Source organism: Carassius gibelio, chromosome A21, assembly GCF_023724105.1.
Source record: "Carassius gibelio isolate Cgi1373 ecotype wild population from Czech Republic chromosome A21, carGib1.2-hapl.c, whole genome shotgun sequence".
NCBI lineage: Eukaryota > Metazoa > Chordata > Actinopteri > Cypriniformes > Cyprinidae > Carassius > Carassius gibelio.
Window position 1 is genome coordinate 13,703,416 of NC_068391.1, and position 16,647 is coordinate 13,720,062.

The window sequence follows — 16,647 nt, forward strand, 5'->3', positions numbered from 1 at the left end:
CAACATACTGTATAGTCTTCAATTAATTTTAACCAACAGTCTGTGATGGCGACATTTGGTAGGCACAGTGTGACTACTGCACATCTGCTGAAGCCTGTAATCATGTATTCTTTTAAGGTCAAATGTAACACATGCTCGCCCATAGATTGAGTCTGTTGTAATTTATTGGGGCAGTAAGAGACACTTGGGGGTGTCTCACTGAAACAATCCACAGAAGAGTCAAACGAAAGAATGAAGAAGGCTGCCTGCCAACCTTTGGTCACCCACAGCAATGGAAATCTTTTTTTTTTTTTTTTTTTTTTTTTTTTTGCGGTCACATACAGAACAGTAACATGTGACTCATGTGACTGAAATGAGAAACCTTCAGACAGAGATGAATAAAGTGATTATGAATATGTGCCCCTCATCCTGAAAAGATTTCTGCCACTTGTGGTTTTAACCCTCAAAGACTGTCATATAAAATAATAGTCAGATTTTTTTTTTTTTTTAATGGAGCAGTTTATTTTATTGAACATTATATGTAAAAGTGACATGACATTCAGCCAAGTATGGTGACCCACACTCAGAATTCCATTTATGCTGCTTCACCAAGTGAGCAGCTGGGGGTTCAATGCCTTGCTCAAGGGCTCCTAAGCCATGGTATTGCCAGCCCGAGATTCAAACCCACAACCCTATGGTTAGAGTCAAACTCTCTAACCACTCTTGAGTCTAACAGACTCTAACCATGTATTATATCTGGCCAATATAGTAGTAATATTGTAGAGAATATCGAGCTCGAATAAAAGAAGGAACCGTGTTTATTCAGAGGCCCAAACTAAGCAAAAATAGGGAATTTTGTTCATGCATAACATATAACGAGGGCAAAACATATAATGCAATATGATACAAAGTTAATTAAGAGACATAAAAATAAATGTTCCACAAAAGCCTGTTGCTTTTTTGAATACATATATATATATATATATATATGTAGCCACCATTATACAATATACAGTAGGCTACTACTCTTGATTACAATATATTATTAATTATAATAAGGTTATCGTAAACGTTTAAAATGTGTCACTGGGGTTTAGCTGGGGTTTGTGCAAATAAGAAAGTAATTCATGAGGAAATAGTGCCCTCATGTGTGCAAGATCAATAATCGTAGTGACAAACAAAATAAAAGTCCCGTTTCACCACCCCAGAATTTCCTCAAAGCAACCCATAATATTATATTAGATTGATTTGTCAGTGTAGTATAAAGTAACATTCTTATTTAAATACAATATACGTTAAATATACATATATTTATTTTAATTATTGTAATTTCTTAACCCTCTTCGATTTCGAATGATGAACTGGATTTTGCAAAGCTAACAGGAAGCGATCCAGGCCTGCTGACGTCACTTCCCTTAATGAAGGAGTCATTCTGAGATTCAGCAGGGTCGAGTGTATTATTATTACTACAGGTAATAGCATTTTTATTTACCAATTAAGCATTCAAACGACTACAATAGAGGAGGCCAGGCCTCTCTATTTGTAGACGGCTAACGTTAAATCTATAGAACACGATACAGTAAGCGAATGTTCCTAATAAACAGCAGAAAACCGTTGCCGTCATCTAGTAAACTTCCTCTAAAATAAATCCACCACGCTACAAAAAAAGGTGTTTTGCTCGTTAGAACGCACCTTATAGATTAGTATAAGCTCATTTATAAGGTTTCTGCTTTAGCCAATTACTGCATCGATTACATGATAACGTGTACTTTTGTGTGGAGAGCACACGCATGCGCAGAGAGGAGCACTGTTTTTTGGTCAAAGGGTTAATTTCATTCATGTCATTTCTGAGCTCTGATGTTTCTTTTTTCCCACAGACATGAGACTGAATTTAGTATTAGCTGTCACTCTGATGTCCATCCCCATGGCACTTGTGCAAGGGGCTGAAAAGAAAAAACTACAGATTGGAATCAAGAAAAGAGTGGACAACTGTCCTATAAAGTCCCGAAAGGGAGACGTGTTGAACATGCACTACACTGTAAGTGTCTTGACTGCTCTGACCTAAACATTATTCATGACCAAAAATGTCTTCCTGTAACTGTCTGTTTTTATCTGCAGGGGAAACTGGAGGATGGGACAGAATTTGACAGCAGTATACCGAGGAATCAGCCCTTCACCTTCACTCTTGGCACAGGACAGGTCATCAAGGGCTGGGATCAGGGTTTGTTGGGGTGAGCGGCAGCGCTACTGCGTTTCTAGATGATCTTCGATTCTATCAGTCAGGATTAGGATTTAAAGAGATGAACCTAAAAGTTAGTCTAATAAAGAGGAATTAGCATATTAGATTTAAGAGCCATGGTGGAAATCTGTTAGATATATTAGCATGTGTTGATGCTGTGGCCAAGTGGTCTGCAAACAGGCTAGAGTGTGTTAGAGATCAAGTTTAGCATCTTATTTCCCTGTGATTTCCTGTCATATCTTAGATGTCCTGATTTATAAAAAGCCGGTTTAGCATGTGATGTTCCTTCTCTTTGCTCTTAGGATGTGTGAGGGTGAGAAGAGGAAGCTGGTTATTCCCTCTGAGCTTGGTGAGTGTGACAGAAATGTAATATGTTCCATGAGATTCAAAATCTCTGATTTTTAGATCATGTTTTAAAATACGTCACTGTTTAACTACAGGTTATGGCGATAGAGGAGCACCGCCAAAAATTCCAGGTAAAATGATTAACAATCATTTCTTTAGTTCTTAACATGGAGTCTGAAATAAAGCATGTTAATATTAAATATATTTCTACACTAAATGGAAAATTAAAGCTTGATTTGTTAGGGATCCATTCATTCACCTTGACTAGTATTGGTGAAGCATTTGAATGACTTTTTACTCAGTAATAAACATTCCAGAAAATGACATTGATATTCAAAAATATTTAGCTTCAGATGCCATTTAGTTTGATGTTTTGTTGTCTACACAGTGACATTTATATACTTTTATGTGTGGCTCAGCAAACTTCAAGAGGGCTGCAGGATGACCTTCAAATGAATATATATACTTAATATTCATAATATCTTTAACAGCTGGTTTATATACTGGCAGAAATATCTTACCTTACAAGGGAGAGGGGCTTTGAAAATTGTGCTGGAAAATCCAGTCTAAAAGGTTGAGAACCAATGTATCATATTGTCTCACATTGCAAATCTGTTTTCTCACTAGGTGGTGCCACGCTCATCTTTGAAGTAGAGCTGTTGAGCATTGAGCGAAGATCTGATTTATAATGACAGATCTGTGGGGCTGTCAGTCTTTAGAATCAGTGTTTTTGCAGCAAGATCAACGACTGCAGCTGCTCCACTGCTGTACTGGTGTCAAAGGTGTCTGTGAAATCATTTATTCACTGTCGCGTCATTCCAAAGCTGTATGACTGACTTTCTTCAGTAGAACATACAAGAAAATATTTTCAAGAATGCTGATAGCTAAATGATTTCAGATTCCATTGACATTGAATAGAATGGAAATCAATGGAACAAGATCATTCTGAATATTCTTCAAATTATCCTCTTTTGTGTTATATAGAAAAACAAAGTCCTACAGGTTTGAATGACATGAGTGTGAGTACGTGACAAGAGTTTTCATTTTTGGGTAGATGAATACCTTTAAAGACCTTTTTCAGATATAAAAAAAAAAAGTTCTGTAACAACACTTAGATTTTTTTGGGTTGTTTCTCCTTTCAAAAAAGAATGACACAGCTTTTCAGACATGTATGTAGCACCATTGTTTATTTGAGAGCCTTACTACACGTATTTGGTTGTGAGAGTGCACACAGTACAGGTTCTGCCATTCCAACAAGTTCTTGGTCACTTGAAAATGAATAAACTTTTTATTTACAAAAGATATGTGGGCTTTGAGCTTTATTTCGCATTAACCTTGGCCTACACTACCAAAGCATTTTCATACTTCGCCTGCATCACAACTAGGCATTCTCTTCATATTTGCAAAGACTAGTAAAAATATCAGATGTAACAAATTCACTCTACTCTTCATCCTCAAACTAGTTTAATCTTCCTCAGTCAAATGATTTTTAAAAGCAGTAGCACTAAACACATACCTGTTGTTTTTCTTTCCCTAAAAATGGTAGATTAAAAATGGCTTACAAAACACAAGTTCACAATTCTCACCCCCCCTCCCTCTTCCCAGATTACATCAACACACCCCAAAATCTGAAACCCCACATCTAAAAACTATTTTCTGGCCTGCAAAAAATTATTCCGCCCTTAAAAGACAGCATATGTGAGAGACCGACAAAAAAGGGGGTGAAACGCAATCAGTTTAATTTCCTACTTGATTACAGACGGACACATCAAGCCAAGTCACGTGGCTGAAAGAAGTGTATTAATGAACATTGTAACCTTAACATCAACCATTTGATTCCTTTCCCTAAATCACCACAGGAGTTTTAAGCTAAAGGGACACTACCACACTCTCTACATGTAATATATGCTGAAACAGTACTAAGACGAAGTAAAAACAGTTTGGAGTGATCAACCTGCAGTTGAGATTGGCTTGGCTGGACTCGTGTCATTGATGTCCATTTGACAGACGCTGTGATTTAGTGGTTGGGTCTGCATGCCTGCATCTCTCCTCTGGGTTTGGAGTGACAGGTTGGTTGGGAGGTGGTGGGAGGAGCTGTGGTGACCTCATGGCGTCAGCTCCCCTTTCTTCTGGGGGGTGTTGAGTTTCTGCATCCCTCGGACCTTCTCCAGCAACGCCGCTATGAAATCCTGCAGGTGCCACAGAGAGAATTATGGCAAGAAGAAGCATATTTCTGTTTAGAGTGTGAATAAATGAAGCATAATCGCATTGTAATGAGTGGCTCTGAGAATATCACGACCGCTTGTAATGAAGGTAATTGCTAATACTATTAATATTCAAAATGACACTTACATCATTAGGCTTGTAACAGTCGACCAGCAGCATCTGAAAACAAAAATGAAAAGAGAATTAATGCCTTTTAGACTAATCTGCTGTTTTTCCAACTGTGTACCAATGAAAGCGGAAAGCTGATGCAAAACGCTGAAATAAATCTCCGGCTGAAAATTTAGTCTTTAAAAAGAGCTTGCGAGCTGAAGAAGGATTACTGTCAAAGCACCTGCAGATGATATTTCAGAGGGGTACTACAGTGCAATTCGGTATTCTGGGAACGTTAATATTCTTATGAAGAAATATCTGAAGCGAATTGAATCAAGTAAATTAAAGATGTGATCAGACCTTCACTCGAATGGTTCTCTCGACATCACTGGGAAGATCCAGCAGCTCATCCACATCTATTTCCAGCTCAGGCACCTCATCCTCCTGCAAAACACAGAACCACTGATGAGAGAGATGTTAATGGGGTGTCCTGTGAAAAAAAAAACAGTCAGGTGAATAATTCAAAATCTACAGAACGGCGGTCAGGTCATGAACTATGTAGACCAGTAAGAGGTGAAATCAGTCAGGGAAACATCTCTTGATCTCAGAGTTTATGCAGCTAACAAGGGCTGATTATTATTTATAATAGGGGTTACAACAGCTTGTCACAGGGGACAACTTTGTACCTGGTATACTAATGAGAGGTGCATACTGGTACCTTAAAGGGATAATTAACCCAAAAAGGAAAAATTTATGTTTATCTGCTTACCCCCAGGGCATCCAAGATGTAGGTTACTGTTTCTTCAGTAGAACACAAATTTAGATTTTTAACTTAAACTGTTGCAGTCTGTCAGTCATATAATGTAAGTGTATGAGAATCACAGCTTAGAGTAAAGAAAAAAAAAATGTACAAACCAAATTAAACCCTGTGGCTCGTGATGATTCATTGATGTGTAAAGACAAAAAAAAAAGATTTTTCTGTGCAAGAAACTGAACAGTATTTATATATTTTATATTATATATTTTTCCCTCCGATTTTCACCGCAGGTGCCCTGGTGCGTAAGCATCTTCTTCTTGCTTTATGGTGGACTGCAGACTTGTAAGTGCATTACCGCCTCCTATTTCTTAAGTGGACCATTGACACTCTATCTATAATCTCAATTAGGAGTGTCAATGGTTCTCTTGAGAGATAGGTGGAGGTAATGCACTTACAAGTCTGCAATCCACCATAAAACAAGAAGATGTGTTGTGTGCCAGCCGTTGAGGTCGTGCTCAGGACAGTTCAGACATTATGGTAAAAAACGATATAAATATTCTTCAGTTTCTTGCACAGACTGATTGCTTTGTCTCTTCACATCAATGTGTCTTCACAAGTTTCATGTATGTTTTTTGACTCTCAAAGCCGTGATTCCCATCCACTTACATTATACGACTGACAGACTAAAATGGTTTGAGTTAAAAATCTTGATTTGTGTTCTACTGAAGAAACAAAATGTCACCTGCATCTTTGATTCCCTGGGGTTAAGCAGGTATACATCACATTTTCATTTTTGGGTGAACTATCCCTTTAAGAGTAGCAATGTGTAGTCCACCCAAAAAAAAAAAATTTAATTCTCTCATCGTTTACTCTCTTTCATGTCATTCCAAACCTGTTGACTTTTTTGGGCAGAACACAAAAGATATTATTTTGAAGAAATGCTGTTAATCATAAATGTTTGGTTCCCATTGAATTTTGTAACATTTTCTATCCATGTAATGGAGGTCAATGGGAACCGTTGGGAACTGGTTGCCAGCATTCTTCAAAATATCTCCCTTTGTGTTTCACAGAAGAGAGGAAGTCATACTGGTTTGAAATTGCATAAGTTGAGTAAATTGTGACAGTTTTCTTTTTTTGGGGGGTGGACTCTCTTTACTGCATAAAAATACCTGACAAACCTTTTAGGGGTAGATAAGATACCGAGTTGGCCCACAAGATGATGTACTCCTAAAGGTACCATTCTTGCATAATTTTCAGAAATCCAGCCATCCCTGGCCTTTGTGCATGACATCCTTTCTGCACAACAAGATGGGCTGAAGCTCATGCAATTCATTGTGTTCTTGTAAAAATAATTTGGTAACACTTTAGAATAAGGTTCCATTAGTTAATGTTAGTTAACTACTTTCGTTAACATGAACTAAGCAAGAACAATCCTTCTACAGCATTTATAAGTCTTAGTTCATGTTAATTTCAACATTTACTAATGCATTATTTAAATCAAAAGTCGTGCTTGTTAACATTAGTTAATGCACTGTGAATTACCATGAACTAACAATTAATAACTGTATTTTCATTAACTAACATTAACGAAGATGAATAAATACAGTAATAAATGTATTATTCATTGTTTGTTCATGTTAATTAATACATTAACTAACATTAACTAATGGAACCTTATTCTAAAGTGTTACCAATAATTTCCATGCATTTCCTGTCAGCTTATAAATACAACATTGTGTCTCTATCCACACAAAGCTGTCTTATAGCTTCTTAGACTGAGACACAGTAAATGAATGGAAGCACAACCTCAGCTTTAGCCTCTGCGGTGTGAAACCCAGGATTTTTATGTCTTATTGCAGCTAGTTTGCAGTCACACTCCTTTTCATCTAAGATTCACTCTCATTTTGCTGTTCCTGCAGAGCTATTAAGCTCCATTAGTGAGTTTATATATGCTGAGGGAGACGGGGGAGGAAAGCTTCCGTGGAAGGAACTTTCACGAGTTTTTCTTCAAGTGTATGTGCTCTTGCAGACATTAAGAAAGCAGGTCTGTTATGAAACCCTTCACACTGACCCATATTGCAGAGTTCCTCTAGCACACCACAGCTGACCAAAGCCTATCCATAGGTACTACTCATAAAGTAAAACATCTTCTCTTGCAGCTATTACTTAGACTAATGCAGCTCTTCATAAATCAGTAATGGGATTCTGAAGTGCATAATATTGGCTCTTTAGAATATTTACTTCTGACTGATCAAACATGGTAGTCTTTGGTCAAATCAGGGCTCAATACTGACAATGGCCAAGGCCTATTGACATCTCTATACCTTATTTGCCACTAAAGGATGCATATTAGCACCTTTTCCATCATGGAATTTTGTGTTTATGAATTAATTGCTGTCATACAGTTAAAATATTAAAACCAAACAAATTTCCTACTTAAATTATTAAATATACACTTCAGTTCACACAAGGTGTCACCAAGAGTCTTCTGAAAGAAATGAATCGCTTTATTCAGCAAGGGTTAAATTGCATAAAATTGATCAAAAGTGACAGTAAATACGTATAATGTTACAAAGTATTTGTTTCAATTCTATTCATCAAAGAATCCTGGAAAAAATTTATCTCAGTTCACAAAAAAAAAAAGTTAAGCAAAACAACTGTTTTAACATTGACTGAAATTAATTTCTCTTGAGCAGCAAATCTGAATTTTAGAATGATTTCTGAAGGATCACAGGACTATCCTGGAAATTCATGCTTGCCATCACAAGAATACATTACATTTCAAAATACATATAAATAGACAACAGTTGTGTTAAATTGTAATAATATTTCGAAATATTACTGTTTTTACTGTATTTTTAAATAAAATAATGCAGCCGTGGTGAGATTTTTCTTTAAAAAATTCTGAAAATTTTTTTTCCCAAACTTTTGAAGGGTAGTGTATGTATGTTTTTCATGTCAGTTTGTTTATTTAAGTAGTCACTCTACATCAGCATCCTAATCAGCCAGTTAATTTTGCGATAATGACCGGTAACTTTTCCATCACATATAATTCTTTTCACTGCTCAATGAGATGACGTACACATGACTGGGAAAAAAAAAACAGCCATTAGCCATTATAGACACACAATATTCTCACAAACCTAATCATTTCACAAAATCACATTTAAGCCAACCTTTGTCCATGCTGCTCTGAAAAAAAGTCCACAACCAGTTCATATTAGCTTATGCTATTTGTCAGTGTACATGGTTATCCTCTTAGGTACAAACATTTATCTTCAGTTTTTGCTGAGGGCAGTTGTGATTTAAGATGTGCATTCTAAACATCAACCTAATTGGACCGAAACATTGCTGAGACTAGCAATATAATGTACGAGCTCTCCTGTCAGAGCACATTATTATACTAATAACCTGTGGGATTCAGATGACATTTCACGGGTTCAAATGTGTGTGCTTCTATTTTTCTCTCCCTTATTATTATTTAAATATCACAGTAATGTGTATGATTGTATTCAGAGATAAAAAAAAAAAAACATTCATCACAAACCAAGTCAGAGGCTCTCAAGCAAATCCAATGGATTCGGCTACTTTGTAGTATGTCAATGAGACAAAGCGAAATGTGGATTCCCAAAGCCAGAATTTAGCTCAGGATGAGGCCTAGCGCTGGGCTGAAAAGAGCATTCAGAAAAATCTCATTTTAATAGCTGCCTAGTTTTATGTGGCACATAATCTAGGTCAGTTATATTAGCCCTGGAGGCTAAATCAAGCTCAAAGTGAAGCATGCTTTGCATGTCTGAACAGATGACATCATCACAATGACTAGAAGGGTGATTCTAAACATCACAGGAGGTTACAAAGACAAAAAAAAAAAAAACACTTCTCGACCGGTGTCACCTACTGTAAATATGTGCAATATATATAAATATATATATAAATCATAATCAGTGATACCTGGGTTTTGTGCATCTGTAGACAGAAATATATTGGGATTGGAATCCATGTCTTTGTTCATGCAACTGGAGCTCCATCTTCATATACTGTAGATCTGTCACATTAACATATGAGGCAAGCCCACTTTTCGATTAAATAAATATGGATGGATGCATTATGCATAAAGGATGCATTAGGTGCTTATTTTATCCCTTGCAGCACCTGTCCATGACGCTCACCTTTGTTTTATGGCTTTGTCTGTAGTTCTGTCATGCCACGCCCTTCAGTGTGTAAATGCATAACCATAAAATCAACATCGACTAAAAATCAAGACATAAAAATAAAAGATGCCATGCTGCTCTTAATAAGCAACAATTAATGAAAGCAAGGCATTTATCACGCAAAACGGACAGGACGAATGGAGCGAGAGGAATGCCGGTGCTCGAGAACTGGGAAGAAAGATCTGTCATTCATTGCAACAAAGGACTGCACGCGATCAAAGCAATGACAGCGTTTTGTGTCCTACCTCGCAGTCGTAGAGATTCATTAACTGGCTAACTATCCACTCCTCCAAATTCAGTCGCCTCCTCAGCTCTTTTCTGTCATATTTTACGGTCACTCGTCCTTGTTTCTGAGGCACTTCTTCTTCGGTACCGGGAGGTGTTTGAAAATAAACCCGTGGTTGAGGTGTCGTTTCCGGACTTGTTACCGCTGCCATGGTCCCTAATAGAAAAAGCTGAAGTGGATTTAATGGCTTAATTAATTAGAACATCGATTCAAAAGAGAGCGCTGGTCATGTGCACATCCATTGCATGTTGAAAAAAAAGTACGGGGCCCCTTATTCTTGAAATGGAACAGACCTTTAGATTACAAGGAGTTCGCAACGGTAGACTGGGATCAGTCATACAAAGAGCTTAGAGAACAATAATTCATCAGACTAATTGTATGACCGTGGTTTATCAAAGTCCATCTTCCCTAAATCGGTCTATCAATTGTCACAGAACAGCCTGTGGGCTCCTCCAAGTGTCCGCGCTGAAATACTAGCGAAGTCGTGAACGACTCCTTCGGATCTTTTAAATTTCTGAATCAGTAGAGTCGGATCTTTTTAATAAAGCGGTAAAGGCGGTTCACTAAAACGGACTAACTTGCTACTAGCACACTACTGTACACTTTTAAGAAATAATCAAATGTAGACATAGTATGCTATCACTGCAGAGTTGAACTGTGAACCGTTTCTTTCGCGCGAAAACCTGTCCGAACCGAAAACAGCAGCTGATGATATGAATATTTTGAGCCAACTGATGATTTGACTGTCAACTGCTGTAGGGTACTTTAAAAGCCATTACCATTAGCAGAAATGTTACACATAAATCATACTGTGAATATACAGATATGATATATAATTTAAATTATATAATTTTAAGTCGTGTCAGGGACTATGTCATTAGCATTACCCAATTACGTCGAGGCGCAAAAGAAGCGCTTAATGGTATTTGAACCTTTCCTGTTTAAAACGAGCTGTTCAAAAGAACCGAATCGCGAAAAAAAAAAAAATCGGACCTCCTATCACTATGAAAAATAACCACGCCAATTTTTCACATTAGTTCCTATGCAGGCTGTGTCTACTGGTCTAATAGACAATGGGTTAATAGTTAATCTTTGTTTTTATAAAGTAACACAATAATTCCAGTCACATATATCTTGTTTTTAAATAGCTCCCCATCTCATTCACCCCTCTTTCCATCTTGTGGACTATTCCATCCAAATCAAACTTCTCTCTCTCTCTTTCTCTCTCCATGATGCAGGGGCACACATTGTGCATTACGCTTGTTGTAAAATCCAACATTATAATTTATTAAACCATAACTGGTTTATTCATTGCAGTAAATCACCTTTTGCAATTAAACTAAAAATGATCAATTTTAGTGGGTTAATCTTGTCACTTTACTATCAGAACTATTTAACATAGCTATTAAACTATTAAAATGAATACTAAAATCCAGAAAAGAAAATGTTGCAGTAATGCACTTACAATGGAAACCTTAAAGACAAGATAAAGCAATTAATTAATAAAAGAAGAAATATGCATCACATAGCCAGCCTATTTTTAGGAAAAACACATTCCTATCCTTACTTAAATAGTTTTGCAGCTGTAATGCTGAATCATCTGCTTGTTGCAATAATAATGTGGATGTGGAAAGAATGCAAGGGTGCACATTTCTCTTTCTACTTAAGTTTTTAAAATTAGCAACAGATTTAATGCTCGTCTTTAAATGTATGATCCTAAAACTTCAATAATTATAGTCAAAAATTGCCAGAAAGGCTTATCATATTAATATAGACCCCCACAATGTGATGGTGTGATACTGCAGGTATAGAAAAGAATCACCAGATAATCAGTCCACAAGAGGTCACCATCAAATTAAAATACATTTGTTAAATGTGAGCCTAAATCATCACAATGAAAAGAACCAAAGACTCAAACTACTTCAGTCTGTGTGCATTGAATTTATTTAATATACAAGTTTCACAGTTTGAGTTGAATTACTGAAATAAATGAAAATTTTCACGACATTCTAATGTATTCAGAAGCACCTGTTTTTTTTTCTATGACATGTTGGTTTTATATCTTTCACTTGTAAGTTGCAAATAAATTGTTAATACAGCTGTATAAAACAAAAACTCTGTATTCATTTTAGACTGCAAAGCAACAAAATGTGATTATTTTAAAGAGTTAGGGATAAGTTAGGGATACGTAAGATGTTTTAATGTTTTTGAAAATCTTTCATGCCCACCAAGGCTGCATTTATTTTGGTTTCAGTAAAACTAATATTCAGTAATAGTCTGAAATATGATCACAATTTCAAATAACTATTTTCTGTTACAGTAGATTTCATAATTTATGTAATTTATGTAAATTAAATAGATTTATTCATTTGATGGCAAAGCTGAGTTTTCAGCATAATTACTGCAGTCTTCACTGTCACATGATCCTTCAGAATTCATTCTAATATGCTTATTTTCTGCTCAAGAAATATTTGTATTATTATTATTATCAGTGCTGAAAACAGAAAACTTATCTTAATATTTTTGTGGAAACAGTTTTTCAGGATTTTGGGAACAGAAAGTTCAAAACAACATTGTTTATTTGAATTTGATATATTTATTTATATTTTTTGTAGCATTCTAAAAGTTTTTTATATATGCATTTTCTGTATCCTTGCTGAATAAATATTAATTTATAAATACTTAATCATTTGAAGAGTTAGAGAGACTTACATTTAGAGGTTTTCAAACTGCTCTTCAACAGAATTCTATAAAGCTCAATCACTAGAGGGCAGTCTATGTTCACTCTATTTTATTGACTAGTGTCTAGTAAACCACATTGATGAGGAGAGGCCATTATATAATGCAGGAATTTGGAATTGGAGCTGCTTTTTTTAAACTTAGAAATGAGAAAGCAATTTGACTTGTGACAAAACGAGGTGTTCTTCATAGATGAATGTGTAACTGTAAAACTAGAAAAATATGTCATGCATATGCACATTTAGAACAAAATGATCAGAATAAAAACAACTAATGCATTTTAAATACTTCACAGTGAATAACAAAAAAAAAAAAAAAAAAAAAAAAAAAAAAAAAAGACCCATCCAGAATTATCATCCTGGATACATTTACAGGCACTTCTCTCTGTTTACAGAACAAACTGAACTGCAGTCAAACCTGATCTGCCAAATATGTACAGTAATATCCACTGTTGTCTGAAAATGCTCAGTAAATCAGTTTTAGATTTCTTCTTTTGTGATTTACTGCTTCTAGGGCAGACCTTGTATGAAATACAGTAGCTGCCAGCGAGGCCATTATCCTTCTTTTTAATGCAGCGTGTAACTGGTTCAGTGGCCCCTGTGTGCCACACACCAGCTCTGGATTATGAGCTCTGGGTCCTGTGAGCCTCCCTCACAACTGCTCCTCTTCACTCTACAGTCACCACAAAACCAATCAAAAGGCAGAACTGAGTGCTCGTACATGTTGCCTTCTCCAAACCATTTGGGATTTTAATAATGGAGTTTAGTGTTAGTGTTTCAAACAATCCAACTGCAACATGAAATGTTGCATAACCACTTGCCATTGGCTTTAAGTATTGGATAACGATCAGATTGTGCATTCAGTTCTCTCTCTCTCTCTCTGTATATTTATCTTCAGTGAGTCTGAGCTGTTGGGAGAGGCATCTTCCAGAGCAGTTTGCTTTTTAGCCTTAATCTAGTCTCACTTGAAGGCCATGTTCCCTCCTTTGAGGACCTGTCTGTAATGGAGAGCACTTCTGTGTGGGGTTTCAAGACATTCATGTTAAGCGCTGACAGAAATTAGACCGCAGCTTTCATCCTGCAGAATATCCAGTGAAGCTAAGCAGACTTGAGCTTGATCAAAACCTGAAAGGGAGGCATGGATATGAGACTGATAATGCCCTGTTTAGTCCTGTGGCCTCATTGATAAAACGTGTGTATGCACAGATTTGATCTTGGAGTGTATGTACCAAAAAATCCACACCAATGTTCGGATTTATAAAACTGTCTTTGATGTGGAAAAGTGTATAGCACCACAAAGTTCTAAGGGGACCATGATTTAAAAATTATAGCTCATTTCACCCTGAGTCTAATTTTAAATTTTTACAGAAACATACACACACACACTTTTTACTCGATAAATGTAGATTAAAAAAAAAAAAACTATAATGTGGCCAAAATGGTAGGCCTCAAAATGTTTTGAACCCTGTTTACACTTGTATACAACATTGCCCACCTGTAATTCGATTGCTTAAAGTCATATGTCATATGACATTGCCAAAAAGAACATTATGTTGTGTATTTGGCGTATTGCAATGTGTTTATGCGGTTTAAGGTAAAAAAAAAAAAAAAAACACACATTATTTTCCACATAATGTGCATTATTGTTGCTCCTCTCTGCCCCGTTGATGTATTTCCTCAGCGACCAGCATGGATCAGCACTAGGCATGATGAAGTGGATATCGTCCTCTTTTGGAAGGCCAAACAAAGTAGTTTCGCTTTTCACAGCAAAACACAGCATCTTCACAAGATGGCAGCGGCGGCAACAACAAAACTACAGCGAGAATAAAAGTTACGCCTTCTTTTTTTGCGTGAACATTTGGGCGGTGTTATGCAAATCTTCCAACACAGTGATGTAGATATTTGGGGTCTTGTTTAAACGAGCGATTTTAGGTGGGCATGGACCAGTCTTAACTTTGATAAAGAATATCTCTTTGGATTTGAGACTTTAGTCTTTGTAACTTTACAGATCTTCTTTATGCACCAAGAGCTCCAACACTCCAAAGAGAAAGGAAAAATGAAATTGCATCATATGACACCTTTGCTGCTGCAAGAGGTGTTAGTAACAACAGCATGGAGACACCTGGGGCCCGTTTCACTAAGGAGGTTCAACCAACTCTGAGTTTAAACCTGAACTCTGAGTTGACTTAACCCGAGATGGGAAACTCTTGAGTTTTCGGTTACAAAACAGCGAAATGAGTTGATTTAATCAACTCTAAATTGACTGACTCTGAGTTAAGAGCATGCACCACTACTATAAAAAGCCATTATCAATGGAGCGCCGATATTACGATTCACCATGGCAACAAGCTCCCGCCAAAAAGCCGTCTGCATTCTTCAGACTCAATACAAATGTGATTCTTATCAGTGTTATAATATCACAAGTGAAAACTGGCAGAACTTTAGATTAATGAACTAATAGCTAATCATTTTATGCTATATCATGGGCAAAAAATAATAATAATGTTAATAATAATATTTTAAGTGAATAAAATATTTACAGTAGGCTAAGTGTAAATAATAATTACTGTAGATGCTAGTTATAGCGTAGTATTAAGTATAACTAGCATTTCATTATTTACACTTAGCCTGTTGCAAAGAACTGCTACTTTTACATGGTAAATAGAATATATCACGATTTTCACTGTACATTTTTTCTGTAAATGGCATCTTGCACTTAGCCTACTGTAAATAGTATCTATTGCTAAGAAAGTGTTAAATTCCACTTAGTGTAAATAGCCACAGTCGTATTTTTCTTACTCTATTGGCAGATCATTTGTAAAATAAGAAAAATGCACTTAAAATATTATTATTAGTATTATTATTATTTTTTGCCCATGAGATACCATAAAAATGATAAGCTATTAGTTCATTAATCTAACGTTCTGCCAGTTTTCACTTGTGATATTATAACACTGATATGGCGGGAGCTTGTTGCAATGGTGAATCGTAATATCGGCGCTCCATTGATAATGGCTTTTTATAGTTGTGGTGCATGCTCTTAACTCAGAGTCAGTCAGTTTAGAGTTGATTAAACCAACTAATTTCAGCTCTTCTGTAACCAAAAACCCAGAGTTTCCCATCTTCCCATTCAAGTTTAAACTCAGAGTTGGTTGAACCTCCTTAGTGAAACGGGCCCCAGATGAAGCAATCTTTAACAGACATCTTGCAGACGTACCTGTGCTATCTGGGAAAGGTATTTCTTAAAAAGGTTTAGGGTTGTAACTGTGGTGTTCAGGACAAATTTGTCCTGTCAGTTGGCCATATACTCGAATTGACTGTAACAGTTCCTATCCTCTCCACTGATATGTGGCGTATGACAGATTTTCTTCCAGGTGGAAGAGATTACTCCACTCTCACCGTGAAGTGCTTTGAGTGTGACAAAAGCACCATATAAATGTATCATTACTCACTTTGGTGACACACTCCAAGCAACATAAATACACTTTCAAAGAGACACAATTGTTTGCAATGAGATGGAACAACCACCGCAAAATGCAGGCAAAATGATGCTCCGCTTCTCACTGTATTCTAATATTAGAAAGTTCAGAAAGCCTACAGTGTTAGTTTGCACTAAGAGTGAATCATCCTCGTCCTGCAGTGATACTTGATGACTAACTTGCCTGAGCTTAGTGATTCATGAAACAAGCATCCCGTCTCTCTCTCTCTCCTCCCACTCCCTGTATTCCATTTCTTCATCGTTGTAATTCAAACCATTTGAAACTCTCTTTCTGTGA

General features: G+C 36.4%; 2 protein-coding genes and 1 long non-coding RNA gene across 5 annotated transcripts; 1 reads left to right on the plus strand and 2 right to left on the minus strand.

Annotated features, from left to right (window-relative positions):
- Nucleotides 1–1,302: 1,302 nt before the first annotated feature.
- On the plus strand, nucleotides 1,303–3,865 carry fkbp2 (FKBP prolyl isomerase 2). Its single transcript, XM_052537817.1, has 6 exons — nucleotides 1,303–1,451; nucleotides 1,857–2,017; nucleotides 2,098–2,210; nucleotides 2,521–2,567; nucleotides 2,659–2,694; nucleotides 3,191–3,865. Exons 2-6 carry the CDS (start codon nucleotides 1,859–1,861, stop codon nucleotides 3,250–3,252), a joined length of 417 nt encoding a protein of 138 aa, XP_052393777.1. The 5' UTR covers nucleotides 1,303–1,451; nucleotides 1,857–1,858; the 3' UTR covers nucleotides 3,253–3,865.
- Nucleotides 3,734–10,608, minus strand: LOC127942177 (protein phosphatase 1 regulatory subunit 14B). Of its 3 annotated transcripts, none has more exons than XM_052537813.1 (5): nucleotides 10,427–10,608; nucleotides 10,093–10,302; nucleotides 5,240–5,323; nucleotides 4,916–4,948; nucleotides 3,734–4,752 (listed from the first exon to the last, which is right to left on the minus strand). In XM_052537813.1, the coding sequence occupies exons 1-5, from the start codon at nucleotides 10,469–10,471 to the stop codon at nucleotides 4,669–4,671; spliced, it is 456 nt and encodes a 151-aa protein (XP_052393773.1). In that variant the 5' UTR covers nucleotides 10,472–10,608; the 3' UTR covers nucleotides 3,734–4,668. The 3 variants fall into 3 exon arrangements, with proteins under 3 accessions (XP_052393773.1, XP_052393775.1, XP_052393776.1); XM_052537815.1 differs by having other exon boundaries at nucleotides 10,093–10,289; nucleotides 10,427–10,606; XM_052537816.1 differs by lacking the exon at nucleotides 10,427–10,608 and having other exon boundaries at nucleotides 10,093–10,412.
- LOC127942179 (uncharacterized) lies at nucleotides 8,445–10,083 on the minus strand. Its single transcript, XR_008149274.1, has 3 exons — nucleotides 9,806–10,083; nucleotides 9,588–9,681; nucleotides 8,445–9,304 (listed from the first exon to the last, which is right to left on the minus strand). It is a non-coding gene; the product is annotated as an uncharacterized LOC127942179 (long non-coding RNA).
- Nucleotides 10,609–16,647: the final 6,039 nt, after the last annotated feature.

Coding starts and splice junctions, on each gene's coding strand:
- LOC127942177 (XM_052537813.1), bottom strand. CDS start 10,471: ATGACTGATCCCAGTCTACCGTTGCGAACTCCTTGTAATCTAAAG. Junction 5,324..10,092: donor TGAATCTCTACGACTGCGAG/GTAGGACACAAA, acceptor TGTGTTTTGCAG/GAGGATGAGGTGCCTGAGCT. Junction 4,949..5,239: donor AGAGAACCATTCGAGTGAAG/GTCTGATCACAT, acceptor TTTTGTTTTCAG/ATGCTGCTGGTCGACTGTTA.
- fkbp2 (XM_052537817.1), top strand. CDS start 1,859: ATGAGACTGAATTTAGTATTAGCTGTCACTCTGATGTCCATCCCCATG. Junction 2,211..2,520: donor TGGGATCAGGGTTTGTTGGG/GTGAGCGGCAGC, acceptor CTTTGCTCTTAG/GATGTGTGAGGGTGAGAAGA. Junction 2,695..3,190: donor AGCACCGCCAAAAATTCCAG/GTAAAATGATTA, acceptor TTTTCTCACTAG/GTGGTGCCACGCTCATCTTT.